We start from the raw sequence: 23,449 nt of genomic DNA on the forward strand, positions 1-23,449 counted from the left end.
TCATTGTCCTGCTGCATAACTCAATTGTGCTTGAGCTTCAGGGCATGAACTGATGGGCGGACAGTCTCCTTTAGGATTTTATGACAACCCAAGACAATATGCACCACCACCACCATGCTTTACTGTTGCTATGATCTTATTTTATGAAATGCTGTGTTAGTTTTTATGCCATATGCAACTCATGGCTTTGTAACCCTTTACAAACTGATAGATGTCATTGACTTTATTTCTCATCTGTTCTAGAGTTTCTTTCTGTTCACTTTGTCAGACAGGTTCTGTTGAAGTGGTTTCCTGATTCAGCGGGTTCGGCGGTAATCAGACCTGGGTGTGGCTAGTGAAAGTGAACTCAGCTTTCCAGACATGTTGCTAATGAATGTTAAGTCATGATTTAACAAGAGGGGGCAGTTACTTTTTTACATAGGGTCAGGTAGGTTTGGAGAGCTTCATTCCCCCTTAATAAATCGTCTAATTTAAGTGTGAAAAATGTGCAAAAAATAAGAAATGGGCCAGTACCTTTTCAACACCCTGTATGATGGACATCAGGTATTTAAATTTAGAACAAGACAATGGCAATTTAGTTTTAAGTGCCCACCTGGAATACATTGTATATGTACATACACATACCCAGAGTACAGAAAAGCAAAAAGTCCTACATGAAATTTAAAAGCAATTAAGGGGGTTTCGTTAAATACTATGAGAAACATTATTCCAGACATCAGAATCAGTGTGCATTCAGACAGGCAAAAACAAGAAAAAGGGAGCAATAAGTATATGCTGTTTACCCTGAAAAAAGCAGAGGCTTTGAAAGCCTCCGACAACGTCACATGATGAAAATAATCACGGAAAACGAGAATGTGAAGAAACTGACCCACAGTGATCCGAAACACAGACTGCTCTTTCAGAAAAATGCGGTAATGACGCATTCTTTTGGAAACAATGCGACAGATGTGATCACAGCCCTAAACTGCACATATTGTATATGGCAGGATGAACAGCATGTGAGTGGGTAGAACGACTCACCCTAAAAAAAGACTTGCATGTGAGATTAGCAATAGGAAGGACTGAAAAAGTGAAAAGTGAGAGGAAGACTTTAAGACAGATGAAGATCGTTTGCAACATTGCTGGAAAGATCAAATTCGCCCCAGGAAAACGGGCCCCCTGCCATTCACCCTCCTACACACAAGGACACTTACAGTACAAACTCAAAAGTCTAGAAATCCAGATCTGCAGTCAGTTTGCTTTGAAAACAAGTGAAGTGATGAGGAATTATTAGATAAACTTACACAACCAAGCTACAGAATGACAGGTATATAGCATGCTGTTTTACCGCACTTATGTTTACCTGACAAAAATCTCTTACAGTCCGAAAACAGACTCAATGGCACTGGTAGCATGTCTTGATCATTGCCAGTATTCTGTCTCCTATATGTCTATATTGTTTTTTTGTTTTAATTCTGACTTTCTCTAACCTTAACCGAAACCTTTAGCTTCCTAATAAAGCAAACTAAAAAGCAGCAGACTGTTAACCAGCAGGGCTGCATTACAATTAAAGAGGGTTAAAAAGGGAGAGGTTAAAAGGAGCAGTTTTGAGGTTAAGCACACCGGTTCTGGGGCAATTGTGGGTATAAATCGGTTAGACATATGTCTAAATTCTACTAATTTCACTTTTCTGGGATCATTTCTTTCACAGTCTTAAATACTAAGAGACAGGTTAGTAATATCCTTAAGTTTCCGACAGCTTAAAATAAACTTGGGCTTTAAATCTAGGCTAACAAAGGAGTGTTTGGCTGCCCTCTGTGGTTGAACTTTTCTAGTGTGATCCCCCTATCATGCATGCTGGGTTGGATGTGATCAAAAATTCACTCCACTGGTCAAGCAACAGCCCTAACTTTTACATCACGGCAGGTGGATGAAAACTTAAACCACTGGATGTCAGTAAAAACAAGATCTTCAGCTAGTGTTAAGGTGCTCTTTAAGATGATGTCATTTGCATAAGACCCAGTCATATACAGAGCTATGAAATTGCCAGTATAGTCAGCCAAATCTTTTACAAATCTTTTTTCACTTCATGTTTGTTGTAAGATTGAATTCTTCCTACTTTTGAAAACTCAACTTCCTGGCTAGGCTAACAGAGCTCATAGCCTTGGGGATGGGTGTTTTTGTGTCGAACTTACACATGCCCACTCTAGACACACAGTGCTTAAGCTCCCTGACTGAGATTGGACGTGACAAAGCAGTTTGACATTTCCAGCAACCAGACGTTCTCCCCCATGGGTGTTTTGGCTCAATGGATCTGTGTGTGTGTGTGTGTGTGTGTGTGTGTGTGTGTGTGTGTGTGTGTGTGTGTGTGTGTGTGAAGAAGCAAGACAGAGGCATACTGACAGAGAGCAGAAAGTACATGCTTGTGTGTATGAAGCAGTCAATTTTCTTAAGGTCCTGACTTTGCCCATATTCTCTGTCAGCTTTTGGGAATCACATCTCTAAGAAAACCTGGAGAGCAGTGTCTACTTCGAACATCTGTCATATGGAGATACAGCCCTGTAACCATTCACGTCTGCCACAAAACAAGCTTTTGATATTCCCCTCACACTGCCATTTGCGCCAAATTGCCTAAACACGCAGAGCACTTTGCCGTATAACGCTCTCCATGTTGTTCCAAAGGCAAAATGGCTGAGTTTCCCTAATGCAGCTGATGACACTGGCACACCCTGTATGGCCTCAAGATGTCAGAATCAATTTAAGAGCACCAACTCCAGGACAAGAAGGCTCTCCCCTGCTGTTTGATGTTCCTCAGCTTGTATGTCTCTGAAATCCTTTCCCACTTGTTTGATGGATGCTATTTATTTGAGCTGCCTCTGGCTGATTCTTTGAAATACCAGGTGCTCATTGCACACAGGCACAATCATGCGTGTGCGCAGATACACACACACACACCACATAAAAACACTGCTTGTATAAATATGAATATATGAAGTTGATGATTGCTGAAATAAAATAGAACATTTTAATCAATTTCTTGTTTTCTCCCAAATCTACGACATGACTATATACACATACTAAACCATATACTATATATAAGCATCCACATATTTGAAATGTAATGTCCACCTCACATTTACTAGCAACTGCTTCCTGAAGTTCCACACAGAAAAGTTACTAATGACACACACACACAGAGACATGATGAATTCAAGTGTTGCAAGCAGCTACACATTAAGTTGCGATTTTGTCTTTTTTCCAGGGAATAATAGAACGATTTTCTCTGTGAGCGAAGCAAACTTTAATTTCCAATACATAGCACAGCATACCTCCAACATGCAGCATGTACTCAGCCTTTATTTTCTAGACTGCAACAGACTGTCCATGATAGAAATTATACATGCAAATAGCGTTGTGGAGAAAAGATCATTTCGAGTGGCATGCAAATTGGTATCTAGGGAAAAAGAGCACTCAGTGTGTGTTTTTCTCTGGTAAAATGAAAAGTGCAATTGAAAAAATGCAAAGGAATAGGTAATGAACATCTATTTCTCTTTTTATGAAGACTTCTCGCTACTTGACTTGTGCACTTTTCCTCTTTAATGCTAAGTCAATTTGAACAGTGAAGCAAATTCTCACTCACTAAAGGCTCTGGTCAGTGAAGAATAAACCGTAATCTCACAAAAGAGCTGAGACAACATTCAGCTGTCCTCATATAAGAGATGTAGCGACACGAGCCGCTGTAAGTAAAGAGACCGATCCTCTGAATGATGGGAAAATATCCATAATACCTGGAAATTTTCCAGGGCCTGCAACTGTAACACAAACAACAAAGAGACGCAGACTGGCTGCTTCCTCGTCTTCTGTCTGTTCCCTCAGACTGCCAAGGAGGACAAATGCTCTTTCCGCTGGTACATGAGAGGAGTGTAGCACATGTGCACATAGCTGGCAGGGAAAAGCAGTAGTCACACAGGAATTGTCACCAACAGACTGGGCCATGTTCTGGCACCTACTGCTGCTACAGTTTTCTCTCTCCTGTTTACTGAGATTAAGAAGAACTTGAGTGGGATTACAGACTGTTTTGCTTGAGTTATCTTTTAAGTCTCTATACTTGACAAAGAGTTCTCTTAAGGCTTTTTTATTCCAACCGAATTAAATAAATAAATAAATGAAATATGCAAACCAAACATCGTAATTCAGAAGCCTACTGTCAAATTAAGATATCAACACAGAGTTATTGTAATTGAAAGCTTTTGGCTGAAGGAGTGGGTGCATAAAGTCTTACTGGGCTGTGGATCAAGTTAAGTGGGTGCCCCTTGACTTATTACGGCCTTGACTATAGCAGGCTGACTCATGTCTCTGGCTGGAAAAAGGGTCTTAATAAAACATGATGGTCTCCCTTTAATATCTGCTGGCTTTGCCACCTCTGGGTCCACTTCGTGTCTTAGTCCTAGAATAGGACTGTGTGGTGTATCTAATTTCAGAAAATATATCACTGTGCACCTGTCTAGACTGAAAGAACAATTACATTCAGAGCTCATCTCACAGGAACAGTCACATGTTGTTCACTTCCTTCTTGTAGATGATCCATTTCACATTACACACATATGCACCACCTACCTTGCTATCTCCTTCTTTTCTGCATCCTGTGTTCTCCTCATCTAATTCCCTTCTTTGTACCCTCTTTCTCCTTCCACACAGAGTCAAACTGACCTTAACCTTCACACATTGTAGATCTTTGTGTTTGTGTGGCTGCCTAAAAGGATACAAGTGGTGTCACTGAGTAGATCCAGAAGACAAAGATCAGTGGCAGGGACAAATAGGGAGCTCAAGAGAATCAATAACCTCTGGCTTTAGGGAAAGAGAGGTCAAAAAGATCCTCCTTTTTCTCAGTAAGCTAGTGGTTTATCCATCACACTGCATTTAGCTCTGCAGATGTGGAGTGAGGAACAGCAACTGCTCATTGGCAAAGAGACCATGCAAAATAAAACACATGACTTTGCTGGATTACTAGAAGACCTGAACATTCATTATTGTTTTTCCACTCTCCCTAAGTGGTCATTTGAAGCTCTTTCAATTATTGACTCCAATATGTCTGTGAAGGTTCTCAGTCATCCAGGTCATCGTAGTCTAAGGTGCTTGGAAATAAAAGCGAGAAAACCACTTCACAAGCGCATGGCACAACATAGAAGAGCCACCTCCACGGGACAAGACTCAGCAGTTCATCTGCATCTAAAGGACAAAGGTCACTCTTTTGAGGATGCCAACGCTCACATTTTGGACAGAGAGAACAGATGGTTTGAAAGAGGAGTGAAAGAAGCCATTTACATCCACTGTGAGCGACCATCTTTGAACAGAGGCAGGGGTTTACGAAACCAACTGTCTGCCATCTATAATCCAGTTTTGAGATCCCTTCCCAGACGCCTTAACGCCCACGCACATCCTGGGCCATCTGACCTCAGGAAATCACATGATAGGGTGGGGCCAGGTTTCACAATGAGCTCACCCGAAACCCTGGCTGATTGGGACCCACGCCCACTTTCACACCTTGGCTCATGTGATTAGGTAGAGGATCATCAGGGGGTCCTTTGTCCCTCTTTGGGGGGAAACTCCCACTGGGTTTAAATCTGGGACTCTCCACCATTGACCCTTAGAACTGAAGAAGCTTCTCGGATGAGAGGTGAAACGTCTTCAAGCAACTCAAAGAAGTCCAGATGCTTTTCTTTCCAAGCTCCTTGGATTGACTCCAATAGTATATATCTGCAGTGAGTATTTCTCTTTATTTTGCCTATAGCAGCCAAAGCACCAATCTGCGGTATAATTATGGCACGGTGGAGCATCAGAGGCTAATTAGCAGACCAAATCTATGGGGAAAGGAACAGAATGCTTCATTAACCTCCACCGGTCTCCGACTGAAATCCCTTAAATAAATACTGTCCAAGCAGTCTGTGTGATTAAAATATAGCAAAGAGAGACCTTCTGAACGTAAGATGGCTCTTACAGACATTACTAAAAACTCACAGGAACACTCGTGCATGTCTTTTGTTCTCACAGCCCTTTATTCTAAACTCTAGAGCTGATTAGAATGTCTAAACATAAAAATATGCTTTTAATGCTATAGCAAAGAGAAACACGCAAATATGTATATGAAAATAATTGTTGGTAGATTTCATGAGCACAAATTTGCAAATGTAATGGAAAATATTTTTGTAATGTACTGTGCAAAACTGGCTGTAATTCTCCTAAAAACCTTGAAAAGCCACAAATGTGCACTGCAATGCACACTTGAATTGAGAAAAAAAAAAAGTTTTTACTATCCGAAAGCGAAAAGAACAGAATATTCTAATTCAACAAAAATCACAACAAGGATGCCATATGTTGTCAAAATTTTGATTAAGACTATACTGCTGTAAGACAGCATTAGTTAAAAATGAGATAATAAAAACATTATAAAAACAGCTGTTAGAGTGGACGAGGAAAGTGAAGGTGCTCCCTGCTTAGAGGGCTATTTTTGTTTGTAGCCCCTCAGGAGAGGAAGCTGCCATTTCCTCCCCGTCTCCAAAAAGAGCAGGTGGTTAATCAATTATGTGCTATCTCCAACTGCTGCAGCCAGATTGGACCAAGACAGACCCAGACTGACACACACGCACACGAACAAATACGCAGACATCTGCAGGCAGATCGACGGGCTGCCTGTCGAAGACGCAGAGGCATGACCGGACACTTGCACGTAGTTTCAAAGACATTCCGACGGTAATAGGTGAGCCAGCAGCAGACAAACGCAGGATACACACGGGTCTCCTATCTGCAGAAAGCACCCACCTGCCAGCGCTGAAACATTTTAATCATTTGACGGCCAATTACTCTGGAGCCAGGCAGAGCAGAACAGAAACTCACACTTCACTTCCCCAGCACTCACAGATGGCCCTGCAGGCTGGATCTCCACTACCTGTCTTCACTCTACCTGTCAAGTCAGCTAACACTGTTCCCTTCTGATATGGATGAAAAAGCAAAGAAATACAGTGTTTGGCAAGGCTTTAAAGAAAGAGTGCAAGGAGCATCCATCAATAATCTGATACTGGTGTAATATGGCATGCCTTCTCACACCATCCATTACATCAGAGAAGAGAAATGTGTGTTTTTTTTAAATCACATTTACATACATTGAGTAAACTACTGTGTACAACTGCCCACGACACATGGATGCACAGATACACAGGTGCACCTACACTAACTGTCAGTGCAATCAATCCCATGTCTTTCCTATTTAAACTCATTTTACAGTGATTTTCAGGTACATTTCTTTTATTTAAATATAACAATATCAAAAAATTGTAATACCTTAAGGAAATTCTAAGTCTGAAGTTCCATTTCCAGTGGGAAATATCATGATTTAATAATGAACAGTCTGTTGTTTGTCTTTATTATGCTTCCTCACTAGAAGTCAAAGCACATTATGGACTGGCCTGTTCCAATAAATTAGAAGACAGTTTAAATTAAGGTCCTTTGAAAATAAAAGAATAATTCTTCAAGTCAACATTGGTGAATATTTTGCGTACAACGTATTTTAGATGAGATTAACCTCTTTCAACAACTAATCTGTGAAACCTGTAACATATTTCCTTACTTAAAACCCTATTTTGTGATCTCTGATTAGGCCTTTCTGGTTTGGTTTGAAGAGCTGGGTTAGATCTTGCAGTGTTTTTGACAACATGAAAACATCAAAACATTTTCAGAGTGCTTTGATGGCTTTACATGCCACAAACTGCTGTCAGTGTCTGACTGGCACCAGAAAACAATGGAAGACTTTTGAGATTAGCACTGTACAATACATGTCAAAATCAGTCACAAGTATTCAGCTAATACTTAATCATTATTTGCTTCACATTTGACACACTGAATGCACAAGCAGGCTAAAAATTTACATACCAACTTAAAAAAATAAGAATCTCAACTGAACAAACAAACTAAAACAAAAGTTTCAGCAGGTTATTTAAACACAATCTTATTTTTCTTGCTTGCACTCAAGTCTATCTGCAAGGCAGATTTTCCTCAGCTTTTGTCAGATGGTATCATTGGTAAACACATGTCACTGATTGTTACCATGGAAACATGAAAATCATCTAGGCTATATTGGCGGTAGGATCTGAAATCCCATAGTAATATATACTATAAACTAAATATTTAGCTACCATATGCTTTTATAAATACACTGCAGTACATACTTTGCTTAATGTTTTCATGTTAAACTGACAGAGCCACGTAGCCAGTTATTCACTCAGTTACTGATGCAACATCTCAGCTGCCTTAATTACCATCCAGCAATGTCTATTCAGCAATAAGCACAGCTACTGCAATGCACTGATGGACCTGTAACAATAACCCCTAGACATAGTAAAAACATCTCAGGGACTATTGTAGCATACTTCAAAATTGTATTAGTATGAAATTCTAGTCTTAGACTGTAAATAAAAGATGGATGTAGCTTCCATGTCTGAAAAGTGAAAGCAATGAGGAGGCGTTCTGAAAACGTGCATTCTTTAGACGTTTAAGGGGGGGGAAAGCTAACCTTTTCCTACTTGCTAATTTCAAATCTTATTTAATGTGACTTCATTCTTACTTTGTGAATTATGGTTTTGTGTAGTGGCAAATAGAAGATGAAACAGGGTCATCCTCAGTGTTAGCAGCACAATAAAAATGTATATTCTTATAATTAGCAATACTGATCAATAAGCAAAAAATGTGACGATATCTTGGCATTATTGCAAAGTGAAAAGGAAAGTTAAATCACATACTCGGTTCGATACACAGACCGCATACTTCATTGTGACAAGTCCTTTTAAAACTCTTTTTATTGTTATAATACATGCATTGTCTAGTACTGGCCTGAATATGAAATATATTTTGCTGAAGTTAATAAAGCAATATCAGGATCATTCTTATCTTATGTTTCTGTATTTTGGTTGTCAGAGACAGATGTTCATCTATCACAATTTCAAGGCCATTTCCAACAGTCCATGTGATGGTAGTGCGAGTTGCTTTGCATCTACCAATTCACTGTTAAGCTTGCTCCCTCTCACAGGGAGCCAGCCCCACAGCATCTGTATCCTCTGCTATATGACTTGAAAAAAACCCTTTCCTTTCTCCCATCCTATATAACTCCCATTGCACTGTCAACTTTTGCACTGTCCACTTCCTGCTGTGACAAAACAAATTTCCCACGTGTGGGACTAATAAAGGTTATCTTATCTTATCTTATTATCAGCAGTTAATGATGTTGAAGCAAAAATCCAGAATTATATACAGCAAAGCAATCAAACAAGAAGGGATGGCCTTTGAGGTAAACGTTAACCAGATTCTGCTTCTTTCTGCCCATCTGCTCAAAGTTTTACTGGAGGCGAATGCAATCTAACCCGCAATTCATCCACACAGCAGTCTGACTAAAACGGGAGCTGTCTTTTTTGACCCAGTGCTATAAACGTGACCTAATGCTGCTGTCTTTCACTCCATTAACCTTTCTACTGTTGGAAATGGTCTTCTTGTTATCACATAATGACAATAATAGCTATTTGTTATGAGTGAATAAGGCAAATGAAGAAGTCTTTGATTGTTCCTTGTAATGCAGCACAGGGCTCAGAGGGAAGTCAGCCGTGTTTATCCCTCTGGTTATCCCTCTATCTAAATCTTTCCTTCAACCGATGATGAGGCTCTGGGGGACATGCTGCTTTAATGGGAATACTGCATATTTCGCATTTTCTCTTTCCTTCCCTTCTTCAAATTTCCCTGTTATTATTTGCACTCTCTTTCTTGCTCTGTTTATGTGTGCATGCGTCCTTAAATCCTAGCTCCAGAGCAGCTTTAACTCCATTAGGACGTGCTGACAGCCATCCACCTTCACATAGCTGCAGACTCCATTGGCAGTCTTTCACAGCAAGGGCCCAGCTTTTTACCCCACAACACACCGCTATCAACAGCGGGCCAGCTGCAAACAACACCCGCCGCTTTCAGCTTATCTTTAAAGCCCAACCATTTGGATCACACCAACCACGAGGCACCAGTGGTGTCCATCATGTAGAAGTCATTTAAAACTCATCTGTCACTGGAGCGACATCATTAGCACAGCGTTACACATCAAACATTAGCCTCCCCTCATTTTAAATCCCATCACTTAACTGTTTGACACTGTTCAGCCACTAAAGAAAGAAACAAATGCAAAAACAATGATGTGATACTGCATCCGTCTACAGCAGCTGTTAAGAGAATGAAGTTATCTGCTTTTTTGTTAATAGACAAAATAGGAATTATGCAGGTGCATATGAGAGGAAAAAGAAACAGTTTACACCAGCAGCATATTAATCGTGTGACGTGTTTACCTGGAGGCAGGCAGGCGCTCGGCCATGTGGTTTGTTGACGTCCACAGCAACAAGCTGCCATCCCCCAGCAGCATCTTCATGGAACATCTGAGGCACAAGGACAGCATGTAAGTGGAAGAACGAACACACACACACACATAAAATCTCCATACCATTCAAAACACTGGACACAACAGACATTTCAACCCCTAGGCTACATCTTCATAAGACATCTGTGGCCAGAAAAAAGCTGAAGGCATACACACAGAACCAACCCACACAAGCAGTGTGATAGCTACTAAATACAGTATGCAGGCCTGAGGACCTAACACCGGAAATAAAAACAAGCAAATATCAGAGCAGAGACTTTCAAATTCACAAGACAGCTGGTTCACTCATCAATAACAGTTCTACCAAATCTTGAATATAACAAATTAGACATACGAGAAATATCAACAAAGAGTTAACTTGATATTAAGAATCAACCAAAAGTGTTTATTTCAGTTGGCTGCCAAACATTACAATAACTCATATACAGCAAACATACTGTGATTGCCATGCATCAATATCACAGCAAGATCAAGTGTTTATAGCCACTCAGGCAGATGCTAATCCCAGTTACAAATAATTAATATTATAGAAAATCTAAATTAATAGCACACAAACCATAATTTCACTGAAAATTCATTTGCTGCCTAGGCTGGAGAAAATTATGTGAACCTAAAGCAAACATACAGAGAAAAATGACGGTTGACAGAATGTAGCATAACAAATCTTTAGGCTACGTTCACACTGCAGGTCTTAATGCTCAATTACGATTTTTGATCAAATCTGATTTTTTTGTCTGCTTGTTCACACTACAAATAAAACATGACAGCAAACGCGCTCTAGTGTGAACCCTCAAAGCAGCCCGCATGCGCAAAAGAAGACGTCACACACAACGCGCTCTGTTTAGACCCAGACCAAACAGTATTGTTTGACTGACGGCCTTTAATATAAAGACTTGTTTCGGACTTTACGTTTCCCAATTTTGCTTTAAGTTATAAAGTTATTTTGTTATTTACATGTGGCCTAATAATGATCCTTATTGCTGTTTTAGAGAGGAGCGGTGCTTCAAAGGATAGTTACAGATTTCTGTCAGAATCTGCAGATTATACAGTACAAATAAAATGTTCACGTTTCTCCAACGTTGTCTTCCCAACAGTTTTACTGGATGGCCAGGAAGCGTTCACGATGTCTTCTCCGGCGCTGATAATTGGCGTCTGTCTTGTGTCAGTGACGTAAAAGACGGATTTAATTCGACATGACCGTTCAAACAGCAGTCGCTTTCTAAAACATCGGATATGTATCGGATTCAGTACCACATACGAAAGTGACCCAGGTCGGATTTGAAAATATCGGATTTGTGCCGTTCACACTGTCATACCATGATCGGATACGGGTCGCATAGGGTCAGAAAAGTCGGATTTGATGCGCTTTCGCCTGCAGTGTGAACGTAGCCTTAGTCAGGCTACAGGAAGCATTTAAAGGCAGGTTTTGCTGCTCAAAACAACAGAATTAGTCAATTTAAAAATTCCCCTTGTTCCTGGCAGACCTGGACATTATTATTAATTGTGTTAAATTACTATATGGTAGCAATGTTGTTAGTTTTGTGGGCATTTATGCATTAGCTAAGACATGGCATGAACTAAAATTTGGCCTGGTGGTGGGGAAACTTTAGGTGATCATGTAGGAACAACAAATAGCAGAGTCAAAAGTTGACTTAATTCAGTATTCACCCTCTGGTGACCAAAATGCTCGTATGAAATACACGGCAGTCATTTACCGTGACATTTTGGTCTGGTCCAAAGCAGAGCACTGACCAACACAATGCCAACAATGTACTAACACGCAGCTAGAATTAAATTAAAAAACAAAACTGACTAATCTGAAAACAGGAGAACACTGCTTTTGAACTCTACACGAGCCAGATGTGACTTAATCTGGAAGATTAATGATTTATTTAGCAAATGAGCTGGTATAGTGTTTTTGGCCTGACTGTCCTTGAAATCCTTCCATGCAGTAGGTGGTGGATTAAATCCTTTTGTATCATGAATTTTCTCTGAAGTGATGTGAGCAGCATAAAACACAAACGTGTGGACTGATCTGCAGCTGCTGGCTTCTCACACATAAAACATTTTTAACATGCCTGCATCATTTGTCATCCTATTCTTTGATTACATACCCAGCATCCCACCTGCTGCACACTGTTTCAGCTTTGATATCTACTACATCATTTTAAATCACATAGACTGATGTCAAATCCATAGCATGCCATTAGCTTTGTTTTGTTTTTATATCAGCAAAAACATTGCTAATAAATAAAGTTGATATTATTCTGCTAAAGACAAGCCAAGATAAAGTTACACTGTATTTCAGCTTAATGTTCAGCACTTCATAACTGCTCATCAGAATATAGCATTTAAAGTCTGATCTTGTCAAACAAAGGCTGATTTATCCTTCTCATTTTTTTTCCATTTTTAATCAACGCAGTTAAGCTTTACACCCTAATCTCTATTAAAAGCTTCAATAATCAGGAGACAATATAGCAAAGACAAGAAATAGGGAGTATAGAATGGGTAGTATCTCCCAGGGCCACCTTATACCAACCTTGCTCTCTCCGGGGAACCTTAAGAATGGATCATATTCTTTTCAGCATCTGTGATTGACAGTTAAGTGTTACACCACAGCTAATTAGTTTTCCCCCCTCTAAGATAAAGACTGGGGCATGACGATGTGATTATGATTAATTTTGATAATGGCAAGAAAGGCTAATTGTTTTCAAGGTCACAGGAGTATGCCAGTGGCACTAGCCTGTTTTCCATTCATGAGTGAAGTAGCAGAGGTTTTACTTTCATGACATTACAAGAAGAATCATTTTCAGGACTCAGTGGAAAAAACATCTGCAGTTCACCGCTTGTCAGGCCGACATCATTCAGATTATTCATGTCAAATGTTTAAACTCTAAACCAAACACTGGCTTCGTAGCTTTACCAGCAACACAATTGCCAAATGCAAATTTGCACATGGATCCATAACATATTTGTTATATATTGTTGTACTGTATTCATTAGAGGTTGGCTACACACAATCCACAATAAGAAACCATTTATAGAATGAGTCTCAAATTATATTTTCTCACATAAATCACTTTTATATGTTCCTCAATAGCTCTTGGGGCATTAACATCTGTGAATATTCCTGATAATTTCTCTCTCTCTTGTTTATGTTCCTATATAGTTTCAAAACAATTTGCAAATAGTGAGAGGAAAACTCCAAAAGCAAATATAAGACCAAAGAAACGCTTATGTTCAGTCTTGCAATTTGCTTTCACATATCTAATCAATAACATCCAAGTTGTTTTTTAAAAAGTATTATTTAATTGTTGCTAAAGGACATTTGTTTTTTGTTATTTCTCTATTTAACCTTTGGAGCTGTCAATTCCTTAGTGCTCCATAATGAATACATTAAATACAATACAATGTAATGTATACAACTTTAGTTATCTTGCTATTTAACATTATTTCTGTGTGTTATTGCATAGCAGTGGTGTTGTGATAAGAAGAAATGAGAGAAATTAATCAAAATCTATTATAGATGAACCCCCAAACTATATAATTTTTAAGAGTTTAAAATGTAATGCGGACAAACTGAAGTCTGATAATACCTGAGAACCTAGCAGATCAACATTAGAATTATCAAAGGTTATCAAAAGCTAACATGCTGAAGTCTTTTTGAAGCTCCATCAACCCAGCATTCAGACAAAGCTTAGTATTTTCAAGACCGTTTCCTGTATAACTAAAAGATCATGTTCATACTCAAATTGAAATTGGAGCTGCTCTCGAGAGCTTTTACCCAAACATCATCTCAAGGGAAAATCTGCAGAGCAGGACAGACAAACTGTACCGATGAAGATGGCTGGAACATGTCTGTCGCATGCCACACAACTCGCCTCATGACAGCAGTGTGCTGGATACACCTGGTGGCCAACAAACATCTGTTGATCTAAAGACGCCTGGCACAGAAACGTCAAGAAAGAACTGTAAAGCAAAGGACTGACATCCTAAAGAGCTCCCTGAGGTGCAGCAGACAAATTCAGGCAGAGATCCCTGGCCTCAAGTAGCAGATAGCACACACACAGGATGCATGAGATAGACACAGCAAAACAAAGCTGAGCAAGGTAGTTTAGAGGATCCCCTTTCCAGCCATGCTGTTCGACTCTTATGGTAAATCCCAAGGGGATAATCCTTCAGTATGTTCTGGAAAGGGACACCCAAGACATGCTGATGAGATTCCCAAACTCTCTTCCATTCATGTCAATACAGGAGAAATCCTCTTCCAAACTCTTTTCAAAAGTCTAGCTGCCTTTTTTGAGTTTTCATGAGTGTGACCAAAGACATTGATGGCATAAAACAATTTCTTTTTTGGGAACTTGGTTTTGTTGGAATAACAGATCTACTCACACCAATCACTCTAGTCAGACCGGTATGATGCAGTATAAGGGCCTTGCAAAGAGCACACACACATCAACAGCCACATATTTTTGTTAATGTACGTATGCTGAATCACCATAACCATGACATTTGCTAGAAACAGCTGATGTGACCACTAGTGACATCATTGAATACTGTGATCTGCGCATATCTCAAAAATGTTAAGTTGCAAGCTAAACGTTTGGTCAATTTTTTCTATAAAGAGTAGAGAGCTAACAGATTTGCAACAGCATTTAGTGTTTAGCTGTACCATTGGATTTTTTCCCTGATAAAACAAACACAATCTGTGAAAATGCATAATCTTGGATGAGCCAAACGCCCACCGAGAACCTGCCCGACTTGATGCCACCAATTCGGACACAGCTTTCACTATGTCCCCTGAATGATTCAGTAAAGGCCCAACAAAAGCAAGAAACATTTCACACAGTCAACAACTAAGTTCATAGTGTAAACCTTTCCTGCTACTGAGAGCCAACTCGTCACATGGCCACATAAATGTCTTGTCTTTTTAAAATTATTTTTATCTGAATATTTTTTTTACACAGTATATATGAGCTTAAATACACTAAGGTCTATTAAAAACTTACTGTATACGAGTCATTAAGCAGTCACTTCTTTAGATTTCTAAAGGCATTTATGGATCACAATACACTGCAAAAAATGTGTTTGTGTTCTAGTCATCTGAATTTGATGCACTTGGTTACCAACATCTACAGTTTAAAAAAGATCAATGCAATGCACCAATGCAAGTCAAAATGTAAGAGACACACAATTTGTCAGTTTTATGGCTCTCGTCTGTTAGCTTGGGTCTGTAGCAGTTGTACCTGTGTTGTAGCAGTAGAGGTGGTACTGCTCCTTGACCCCCACATCTGCTGAAACTGGACTCTAATCTCAGCAAATGTCTCAATGATGACTGCAATGAAGACATTCTGTAAAAAGAAAAAAAAAGGAGGACAACGATAGAGTAAGAGCGCTCAGGCTATTCGAAGTCAATGACCAAGTGCAAGCTCATTGCTTGATTTCCTTTCGCTGTCTGAGACGTGACATTAATTCTCTCATTAGCCAGAGGACATTCTACTAAAAAGGGTAAATCATCATGTTTGTAGGTGAAATATTAGGTTATGTCAATTAACCTTAACCTTTCGGTGTTCAACAATCTCCAGAAATTATCATGAAAAGTGCAGCAGAGAGAGCCAAGCTCTAACCTTGACAAGCCACGCCAAGAAGAAAATGAGAGTTATAAAGTAGAAGTAGGAGCGCCAGCGAGGGAAACTGTCAATGGCTCTGTACATGAGGAACACCCAGCCTTCCTGTGACGCAGCTTCATACACAGTGAAGATACTCGTGCCTGAGCAAAAACACACAAGAGTCAGAAAGAAGCAGTCAGATGAGAAGCTGATTTCTGAAGAAACAAACGTCAGCATCTGTCTTTTGCTTAACATGTCGATGTCTGTGAACCGCACACCAATTATTATGTTTCCCCCGAAGACTGAGCCATTTAAAAAGATAACAGTTTGAGTTTCTCTTTTTACCTATAATGAGTGTTTACTCTGACAGCTCACAGAGTCCTCATAGTTCCCTTTGTTATAATGACAAGACGGGAAATTCTGTTTGCCAGACTCAAACCCAATCAACTCATCTTTGATGCCTCTAATTAACATAAATTATGTCAGCAGGCCGAGCTAAAAAAAAAAAAAAATTAAAAAATTAAATCTTGGCTGTTTTTCTGATTAACGTGCTCTTTGCAAAGGAACTGTCTGTTCTATTAAGTCTTAGCCAAAAACGATTTTATGGAGAAACACTATTTCAAGTTATTGTAGTGCTTGAAAAAGTAGAGTGAGCTTTCTCATTTTACTTTTTGAGGTATATAATATTATTCTCTGCACAAACTAATCAGTGTTAGATTGGAAACAAGTAGCTGACAACTGTCATCAAAAAGCTGAGTTCCCAGTTAAACTATTACCATTCAAACATACAGCGTGTATCAAAAAGAATCATCCGATTTTAAAGGGCTTTAATTACCCAGCCGTTATGTGCGTTTCACATGGCTGCCTTGTCAAAACTGTTAAGTTTTGTATGTAAAACTTAATATTCAGCCATGCATTTCAAAAATTATTGCAAGATTCTATGTACATTGCTTTAAAAAATATAGCCTTTTGAAATTGGATAATTCTTCTTAAAACACTCTGCATATTTCCTCTAGGTGAGAGTCAAGACTTTGTCATGTGACTAGCTAATTCCTAAAAAACAACTGAATAATATTTTGAATTGCTGAAATGAAATTTCATTTTTTCATTTTGTCTTTGGATTCAGCCCCTCTGTAGGTTTATAACTTTCATTTCCACCAAACTATGTCTCATCCTTTCGTCCCTAGCAGATTACCCAGGTCCTATCTGATAACTTGTATGATTCTTTTTTACCTGGAAAGCTGATGTGTTTTCAAAATGTATTTTTTTATTATTTTTTGAGCTATGTAGAATAGACAAAACAATGTCATTTTTTTCACAGGTCTTGATAAAATATATGGAAGCCTTGAAGGTGAAATTCTCTAGTTAAATGTTTAGTAACATGTGCTGAAGTTACTCAGTATAGAATAACAATTTTCATTACAATGTGTATTTTTTGGCCTCCGTAAGAAATTTAAATTGTAAAATTGTATATATTTTTTAAACAAATAAAAATATATGATAATAAATCGTTTTTTATCCGTGTACGTTTGAAGGAATCATTGTGTAGCGCATACCTAGTTCATTGAATCCACTATAACCGAGCTCCTGTCGGCTCAGGCCCAGTTCTTTCAGGTCCATACATTTGAAGCCATAAGGACACTGGTAGCCTTCTCCATCAGGGGAGCAATGGGTGTCTGGGATGGTCAAGTTGTTCAGTGACACATTGCTAACCAATAAAACAAATACAAGAAAAAAATTACTAGCTCATACAAAAATGGCAGTGCTTGCAAAAAAGAAAAACGCCTAATAAAAAAGAGAAAAACAGAGGTTAATGTGTGAATACAATTCCTCTCTTTGTCTTATTGCCACAGGTGTTACCAGGAACAGCTTGATTGGACTAATGAAAATTAATGCCTTCAAATTGTCTGCACAGACACTCATCCAAATTGTTTATTAGAGGAATAATTTATTGCACTATCACAAAGGGCAATCAGAGGCATAGTGGTGAATCCCAATAAAGCTCATTATACTGAGCTGAATAATATTAATGTGTCTTATCTATGATATCCCCCTTTCTTGATGACAGAGGAGAGATAAATGAAGCCTGAAAGAAGAGAGAAAATGTCCAGTGAAAAGCAATAATATTACATTTTGTGAGTGTTATAAGAAATTATTTATGACTGGTTTTCTGCATCTGTAAATTGATGACACAAAAACAAAGATAATGATACCCCTTATTAAAGCATGCTTATGGTCCTAAAATGTTACTGTTTCATTAAACAGTTCAAAGTATCTAATAACCTTAGATTTATAACAATGTGTAGTGATGAATAAATGTTATATTATTTCAAAATAAAATGTATAATTTGTTAGAACCTTTTTTTTTACTTTACACTACTCATCAAACCTGGAAACAGTTGTACAGTTGTATATAAAACAGTTATAAAACCTCTACAGAACAAAAAAGTAACACATATTCAAGTGTTATATCTCATTCATCCAGCACAAATGTCATGATTCATGTCAGGAAGTTCAACACCGTTTAGGTCATTTGTAGGAATCCTAACATCCATAAAAGGGGACTTTATTCTATTCATATAGCCAAAACCCTTTAATGTCCATATCAGAGAATGCCCCCTGCTATTTTTCCCACAGTTTTCATCAAATCCCATGTGTGTGAAAAGCTTGAGAGCTTGACTTTGTGCCAAGGGCATATGGCAAATAGAGATTAGACACTTCTGCCCACGTGTGACATTTTTCTAAAATACCCCCATTAGATACCCCAACATATATATATATTGGATTTGGGGAAAATGGAGCTCAGTAGCAAACAAATTAAATGCCCAACTGCCACACCACTTTTGGACTTATATAATATAGATGAATGGCAAAGTTATACATGAATATCACAATGCCCTGGTGCTATATTTCCTCCTACTAATGGCTAATATATTCTGTGTCCCTGGGGTGCTTAGGAACACATCAGGGAGGAAATGGAGAAGCGTAATGCAAAGGCTGGACAATGCAGGAAAATTTAATTATTATAATTACCATTAACTCTGGCTGCAACCTGGGGGTTTAACCATTGCAGTCACTACCAAAACTTTTGTCTCCAAAAGCATTATTCTAATTAAAAGTTTTCTCCTTTGACACTTTGCACTCAGTGTTTATATGATCTTTAACAAAAAGACACTCAGCGTAGGTATCTTCTAATTTCTGGAGAGATGATAGTGTAGTCAAATATTTATATCCTACTTCCTAATGCTACATTTCTTTAATCCTTCGTTCTTACCCGATTGTATCATTAGTAACACAGTGATAGTTGAACGTTCCAAACATTTGAACCCCCAGAATTCCGTAGAGCAGGAGAAAAAACAGTAGGAATATTGACACACTCCAAATCTGTTCCCCGGATCGCCTGCAATGCAAAACAGTACAGAAAGAGATATCTATGAGATATATTTCACATGTACAAAGACCATATGTAATGGAAATGCTTACGACAGTATTTTACTTCAGAATGTTAGTGATGCGGGAGCGAGGAAGCTCAAAGCGAAAGTAGATCCTGAAGGCCCTTATCATGATAAGCGCTCGGGGGATTCTCAGCATTCCCCATGGAGACATCTGATCTACAAGCTCTGCTATTTCAAAGACCTAAAACAACAATAAATTGATTATTAATAATTTTAATACATACTAATGCATGGCATTATGACAAGCTGCACAAGCACCTGCAGAAAAGTGCAATATATTCAAAAACAAAAAGTTGCAATACACCTGCAGAACCAGGGACACCCAGATGAAAAATACCATGAATCCATCAAACATACACCAGCGGTCCTTCACATAGGAGTTATCCCCCTGTACGGAGACAGAAACACAGGAGCAACAGTTAAAAGACCAAAGCCTTAAAAAGCAGGAAATACTAACATAAGTTAATAAATGAGACAAATATGAACAGCATCATTCTTCAAGGCCATATTTTCTTTGAATAAATTACATTACAATTACATTCTAGGTTGTTTCATGGATAATCTTTATGGAAAAATTCAAGCATTCCCCTCACCTTGGGAAAGTCTGCTGCAGAAAGCTTTTATTGTGATAGAAAATGTTTGTGTGAGTTCAAAGTAATGGCAATATTCAAGAAATACAGAACGTGAAATTATTGTTCCCATTTTGACAAACTAACCGCAAATTTCAAACCTATTTTCAATCATTAAGCCACTGAGGTGTGAACAAACCGAAATGCCAAGGGGGGCCAGCAAAATGGGTATACTTAATTACTGCTTCCAGACAGAGAGGGAGAGTCTGTTAGGAGCTCTTAGGGGTCTTGCACAGGAAGAAAGACTGCAAATGCTAGGGTGTGTTCGGAAACACTTTACAGATAAGGACCATCTTTGATTTAACACACTACTGACAAGAACAAAAGCATGCAATTACTTTACCACACTAAGAAGATCATGTACTTTGGGCAGTAATTTTCCACAACTAGCTTAAAACTACATATCCACAGTACCATACTTTAAAACAGAAATTACTTAAGACTAAGATGTCATATCTGCATCACTTAGAAAAGTTTATTTCAGATCAGATAGGAAAATTGGAAAACACCATCCTGATTTCAAGACAAAGAATGGAATTCAGCTATCAATAAGAACTAAAAGAAACACTACAAGTAAGAAGCAGAAATGTTTCTGTTCTGCTTGAAGTGCACATTTACGTCCAGAGCTAAAACATTTAAATATAGATAAAGAAATATCTGATTTTGTAGAAGAATCCCAAATGTAAGACTGTTAGTATTTTATTAATTCTGGTAACAATATATGATTAGTCAGGTCAGTCAGATTTCTTTCGGTTCAGTGGCTGCCTGATCTTTTTGTCATCAACTTTCTGTTGTAATATATTTTTTATTGCTTGCATAAGGAAACATTTCTGCTAAAGCTGCTGAATCTGGTCCTCTGTGAAAAACAACTTCTTTGGTACCCCTGTAACTGGACTAGCAACAGAGTCCGCCTCTATTGTCTTCAGAAATATAAAGTTCGATGGTGCTGGAGCACAACCAAAATTATTGAAAGAGCATACAATGAGCTTCATCTCACTGTTTTTGAAATGAAGATGGGAACCAGATCTGCAACCACTCACAGTCAGTGAGTGACTTTCGTGCATCGAGACGGTGATAAAATACCAATAAGGAGTCAGTCTGCTATCAGTTGTGATTGAATGGGCTCAAGCATGCAAATCAACAAATACTCCAAATCTGTTGCTGTCTGTTGCAAATCTGTTGCCATCTACACAGAAATTCACATATACTTACATTTAGAGTCCATAAGGACCTCTTAGATTTGAAACAGAAATTCAAACATTCCTCCACAAATAGTGACTTAGTTGCTGCAGGATGGCAATTTAACTGCAAAACCTTGATTTTTTTTTCAGAAATATAACCAGAACACAGCCAGTGGGCAACCAGATGAGCCCCATACTGCAAAGAGACATGCTGACTCAGACTGATTGCAATGTGCTGGCAATATGTCTAATTTAGAAATTAGACAGCAATTGTTTACAAACCTTCACCAATCTGACTGAGAATGATTGAGGTCAGCGACTATTTGAAGACAGGTAGCCTCTCACATAAGAGGCCTCCCACCTCGCAATCGAAAGTGGTCACCCAGGGGTTGAAGGTGTTGCACGCTCAGCCTCTGCGTGACCAGTTGGTCACTACAGCTACTCACAATCTGTTACCAAATCCAAGAAAATTCAGTGCAGTCACTGAGCAACCACTAGTCACAAGGAGGTCACCTTCATATTTTAGCTATAGTGTTACTGTATAACCATAATGTATATGGGGCAGAAAGAGGGGCTAATCACATGTTATTATACCACATAACTTTCAACCACAGTTCACTGCAAACCTTCAAAAATATCACGATCACAGAGAAACAGATTGACAGATTTGAAAAATGTACAAATAAAGTCTCATTTGTTGTCACTCCAATCGCTTGCATCAAAGTTGTGAATAGTTTTTAAAAAAATAAAGAAATATTATTAGTCATAATTTACTTGGCAGTGACGGTCTGAGATTTTAAAAAAAACAAACAAAAAAAACCACCTGCCATTTTTCTGTGGTTGCTAGTCTGTTACTGCTACTGCTCACTGAATTTCACTGACACTCTGCAGTCTCTCGTGGCCATGATGCAGCAACTACCTTAATGATTCCTCTGATGTGCATCTTGGCGATCATCTCGGCGGTGTAGAGAAACATGAGCAGTGTGTCCAGCGTGAATGTCACATATTGCAGTGGAGGGTAATGCTCGAACGTCTTTGGGGTGTTCATGCACACAGAGATGACACTGATGATGGCACAGGCTCGCAGCAGAGAGTGCACCCACTGATGGAAGGAAACAACAAAGGAAATAATTCCAAAAATGTGCCTTAATATCTTTCTGCATTCTTAATGTTGTCCACACGAGTACACTCACTGGTTTATTTATCCAGAAAATGTCAGCACTGTCTGCGAGGGTCTCATCTGGCCCAAAGTCAGTCATGGGCTGGGCCTCGACCCGTGAGCTCTGTTTCCTCTTCAGCATGCTGGGGCTTGCTGTGCTATACAAAGAGTGGATCTAACACAGAGAGGGAGGCAGACCACACAATGACCAAAGATAAACAAGGAACAGGGGAATACTCTGGCTGCATCCAAGTCTGGGCAGTGGCATTACAACTTTTTCAAAACTTTAATCATATCATTATAATATAAGAAATTAATTTAAGACATACTTAAAAAAGTGCAGGTGCAAGGCACTTGGCCTGCTAACAATCACTATACCTCTTAAAAATGTACATAGTTAACCAATGCAGAAATCTAGTGTGTTAAATAGTATTAAATGAGACGTGTATCAGGAGTGGCTTCTGGGTGTTTTTACATGTAGCATCAAAATTTCCTGCAATGTCTAGTCCGAAGAGTAAACTTCCCTGACTTGAATTGCCAGAGCAGAGGTTTGTCGATTAAAACTGAATGCGTTGCATTGTTGAATGGCCACCGTGATACACAACGCAGCACACATGGAACACAGAACAAGTGTATTCACGTAGGAACAGCTCCAGTAACTTACCATTTGAAAAGATCATGCATGATCTTCCCTGTATCGAACACCAAAGTGCCAGTAAAATATGCTGTACATTGTCCGGAGGTGTGACCAAGTGTTACCTGTGCATGTCAGCATTTGTTTGTGTCTTTGTGCGAATGTATGTATGCAGAAAAAAGAAAACTTTACAGGCCATTTTAACCTAAGAACACAAGAAAAAATGACACTCTGAATGGAGACAAAGCGCACATACCAAAGGGAAAAGTAAAGCTGAAATTGCTCCAGCACTGCACATAACATGCGATCAGGCATACCCTGTAAATAACACACAACAGTTAGTC

General features: G+C 38.8%; 1 protein-coding gene across 6 annotated transcripts in view; it reads right to left on the reverse strand.

Annotated features, from left to right (window-relative positions):
* Positions 1-23,449, reverse strand: part of nalcn (sodium leak channel, non-selective) — a 65,183-nt gene that overhangs the window by 37,985 nt on the left and 3,749 nt on the right. For 3 of the 6 annotated variants that reach the window (XM_025903664.1, XM_025903662.1, XM_025903663.1), the window contains exons 3-13: positions 23,362-23,423; positions 22,506-22,646; positions 22,232-22,414; positions 20,096-20,119; positions 19,807-19,890; positions 19,544-19,683; positions 19,322-19,447; positions 17,604-17,755; positions 16,066-16,208; positions 15,685-15,789; positions 10,350-10,436 (exon numbers count right to left, since the gene is read on the reverse strand). In XM_025903664.1, the coding sequence (XP_025759449.1) occupies positions 10,350-10,436; positions 15,685-15,789; positions 16,066-16,208; positions 17,604-17,755; positions 19,322-19,447; positions 19,544-19,683; positions 19,807-19,890; positions 20,096-20,119; positions 22,232-22,414; positions 22,506-22,646; positions 23,362-23,403 (1,227 nt within the window). In that variant the 5' untranslated portion in view covers positions 23,404-23,423. The remainder of the gene's footprint in view (positions 1-10,349; positions 10,437-15,684; positions 15,790-16,065; positions 16,209-17,603; positions 17,756-19,321; positions 19,448-19,543; positions 19,684-19,806; positions 19,891-20,095; positions 20,120-22,231; positions 22,415-22,505; positions 22,647-23,361; positions 23,424-23,449) is intronic. The other 3 variants (XM_025903666.1, XM_025903665.1, XM_003451547.4) reach the window with 2 other exon arrangements.

The sequence above is a fragment of the Oreochromis niloticus genome, linkage group LG16 (genome assembly GCF_001858045.2).
Source record: "Oreochromis niloticus isolate F11D_XX linkage group LG16, O_niloticus_UMD_NMBU, whole genome shotgun sequence".
Taxonomy (NCBI): domain Eukaryota; kingdom Metazoa; phylum Chordata; class Actinopteri; order Cichliformes; family Cichlidae; genus Oreochromis; species Oreochromis niloticus.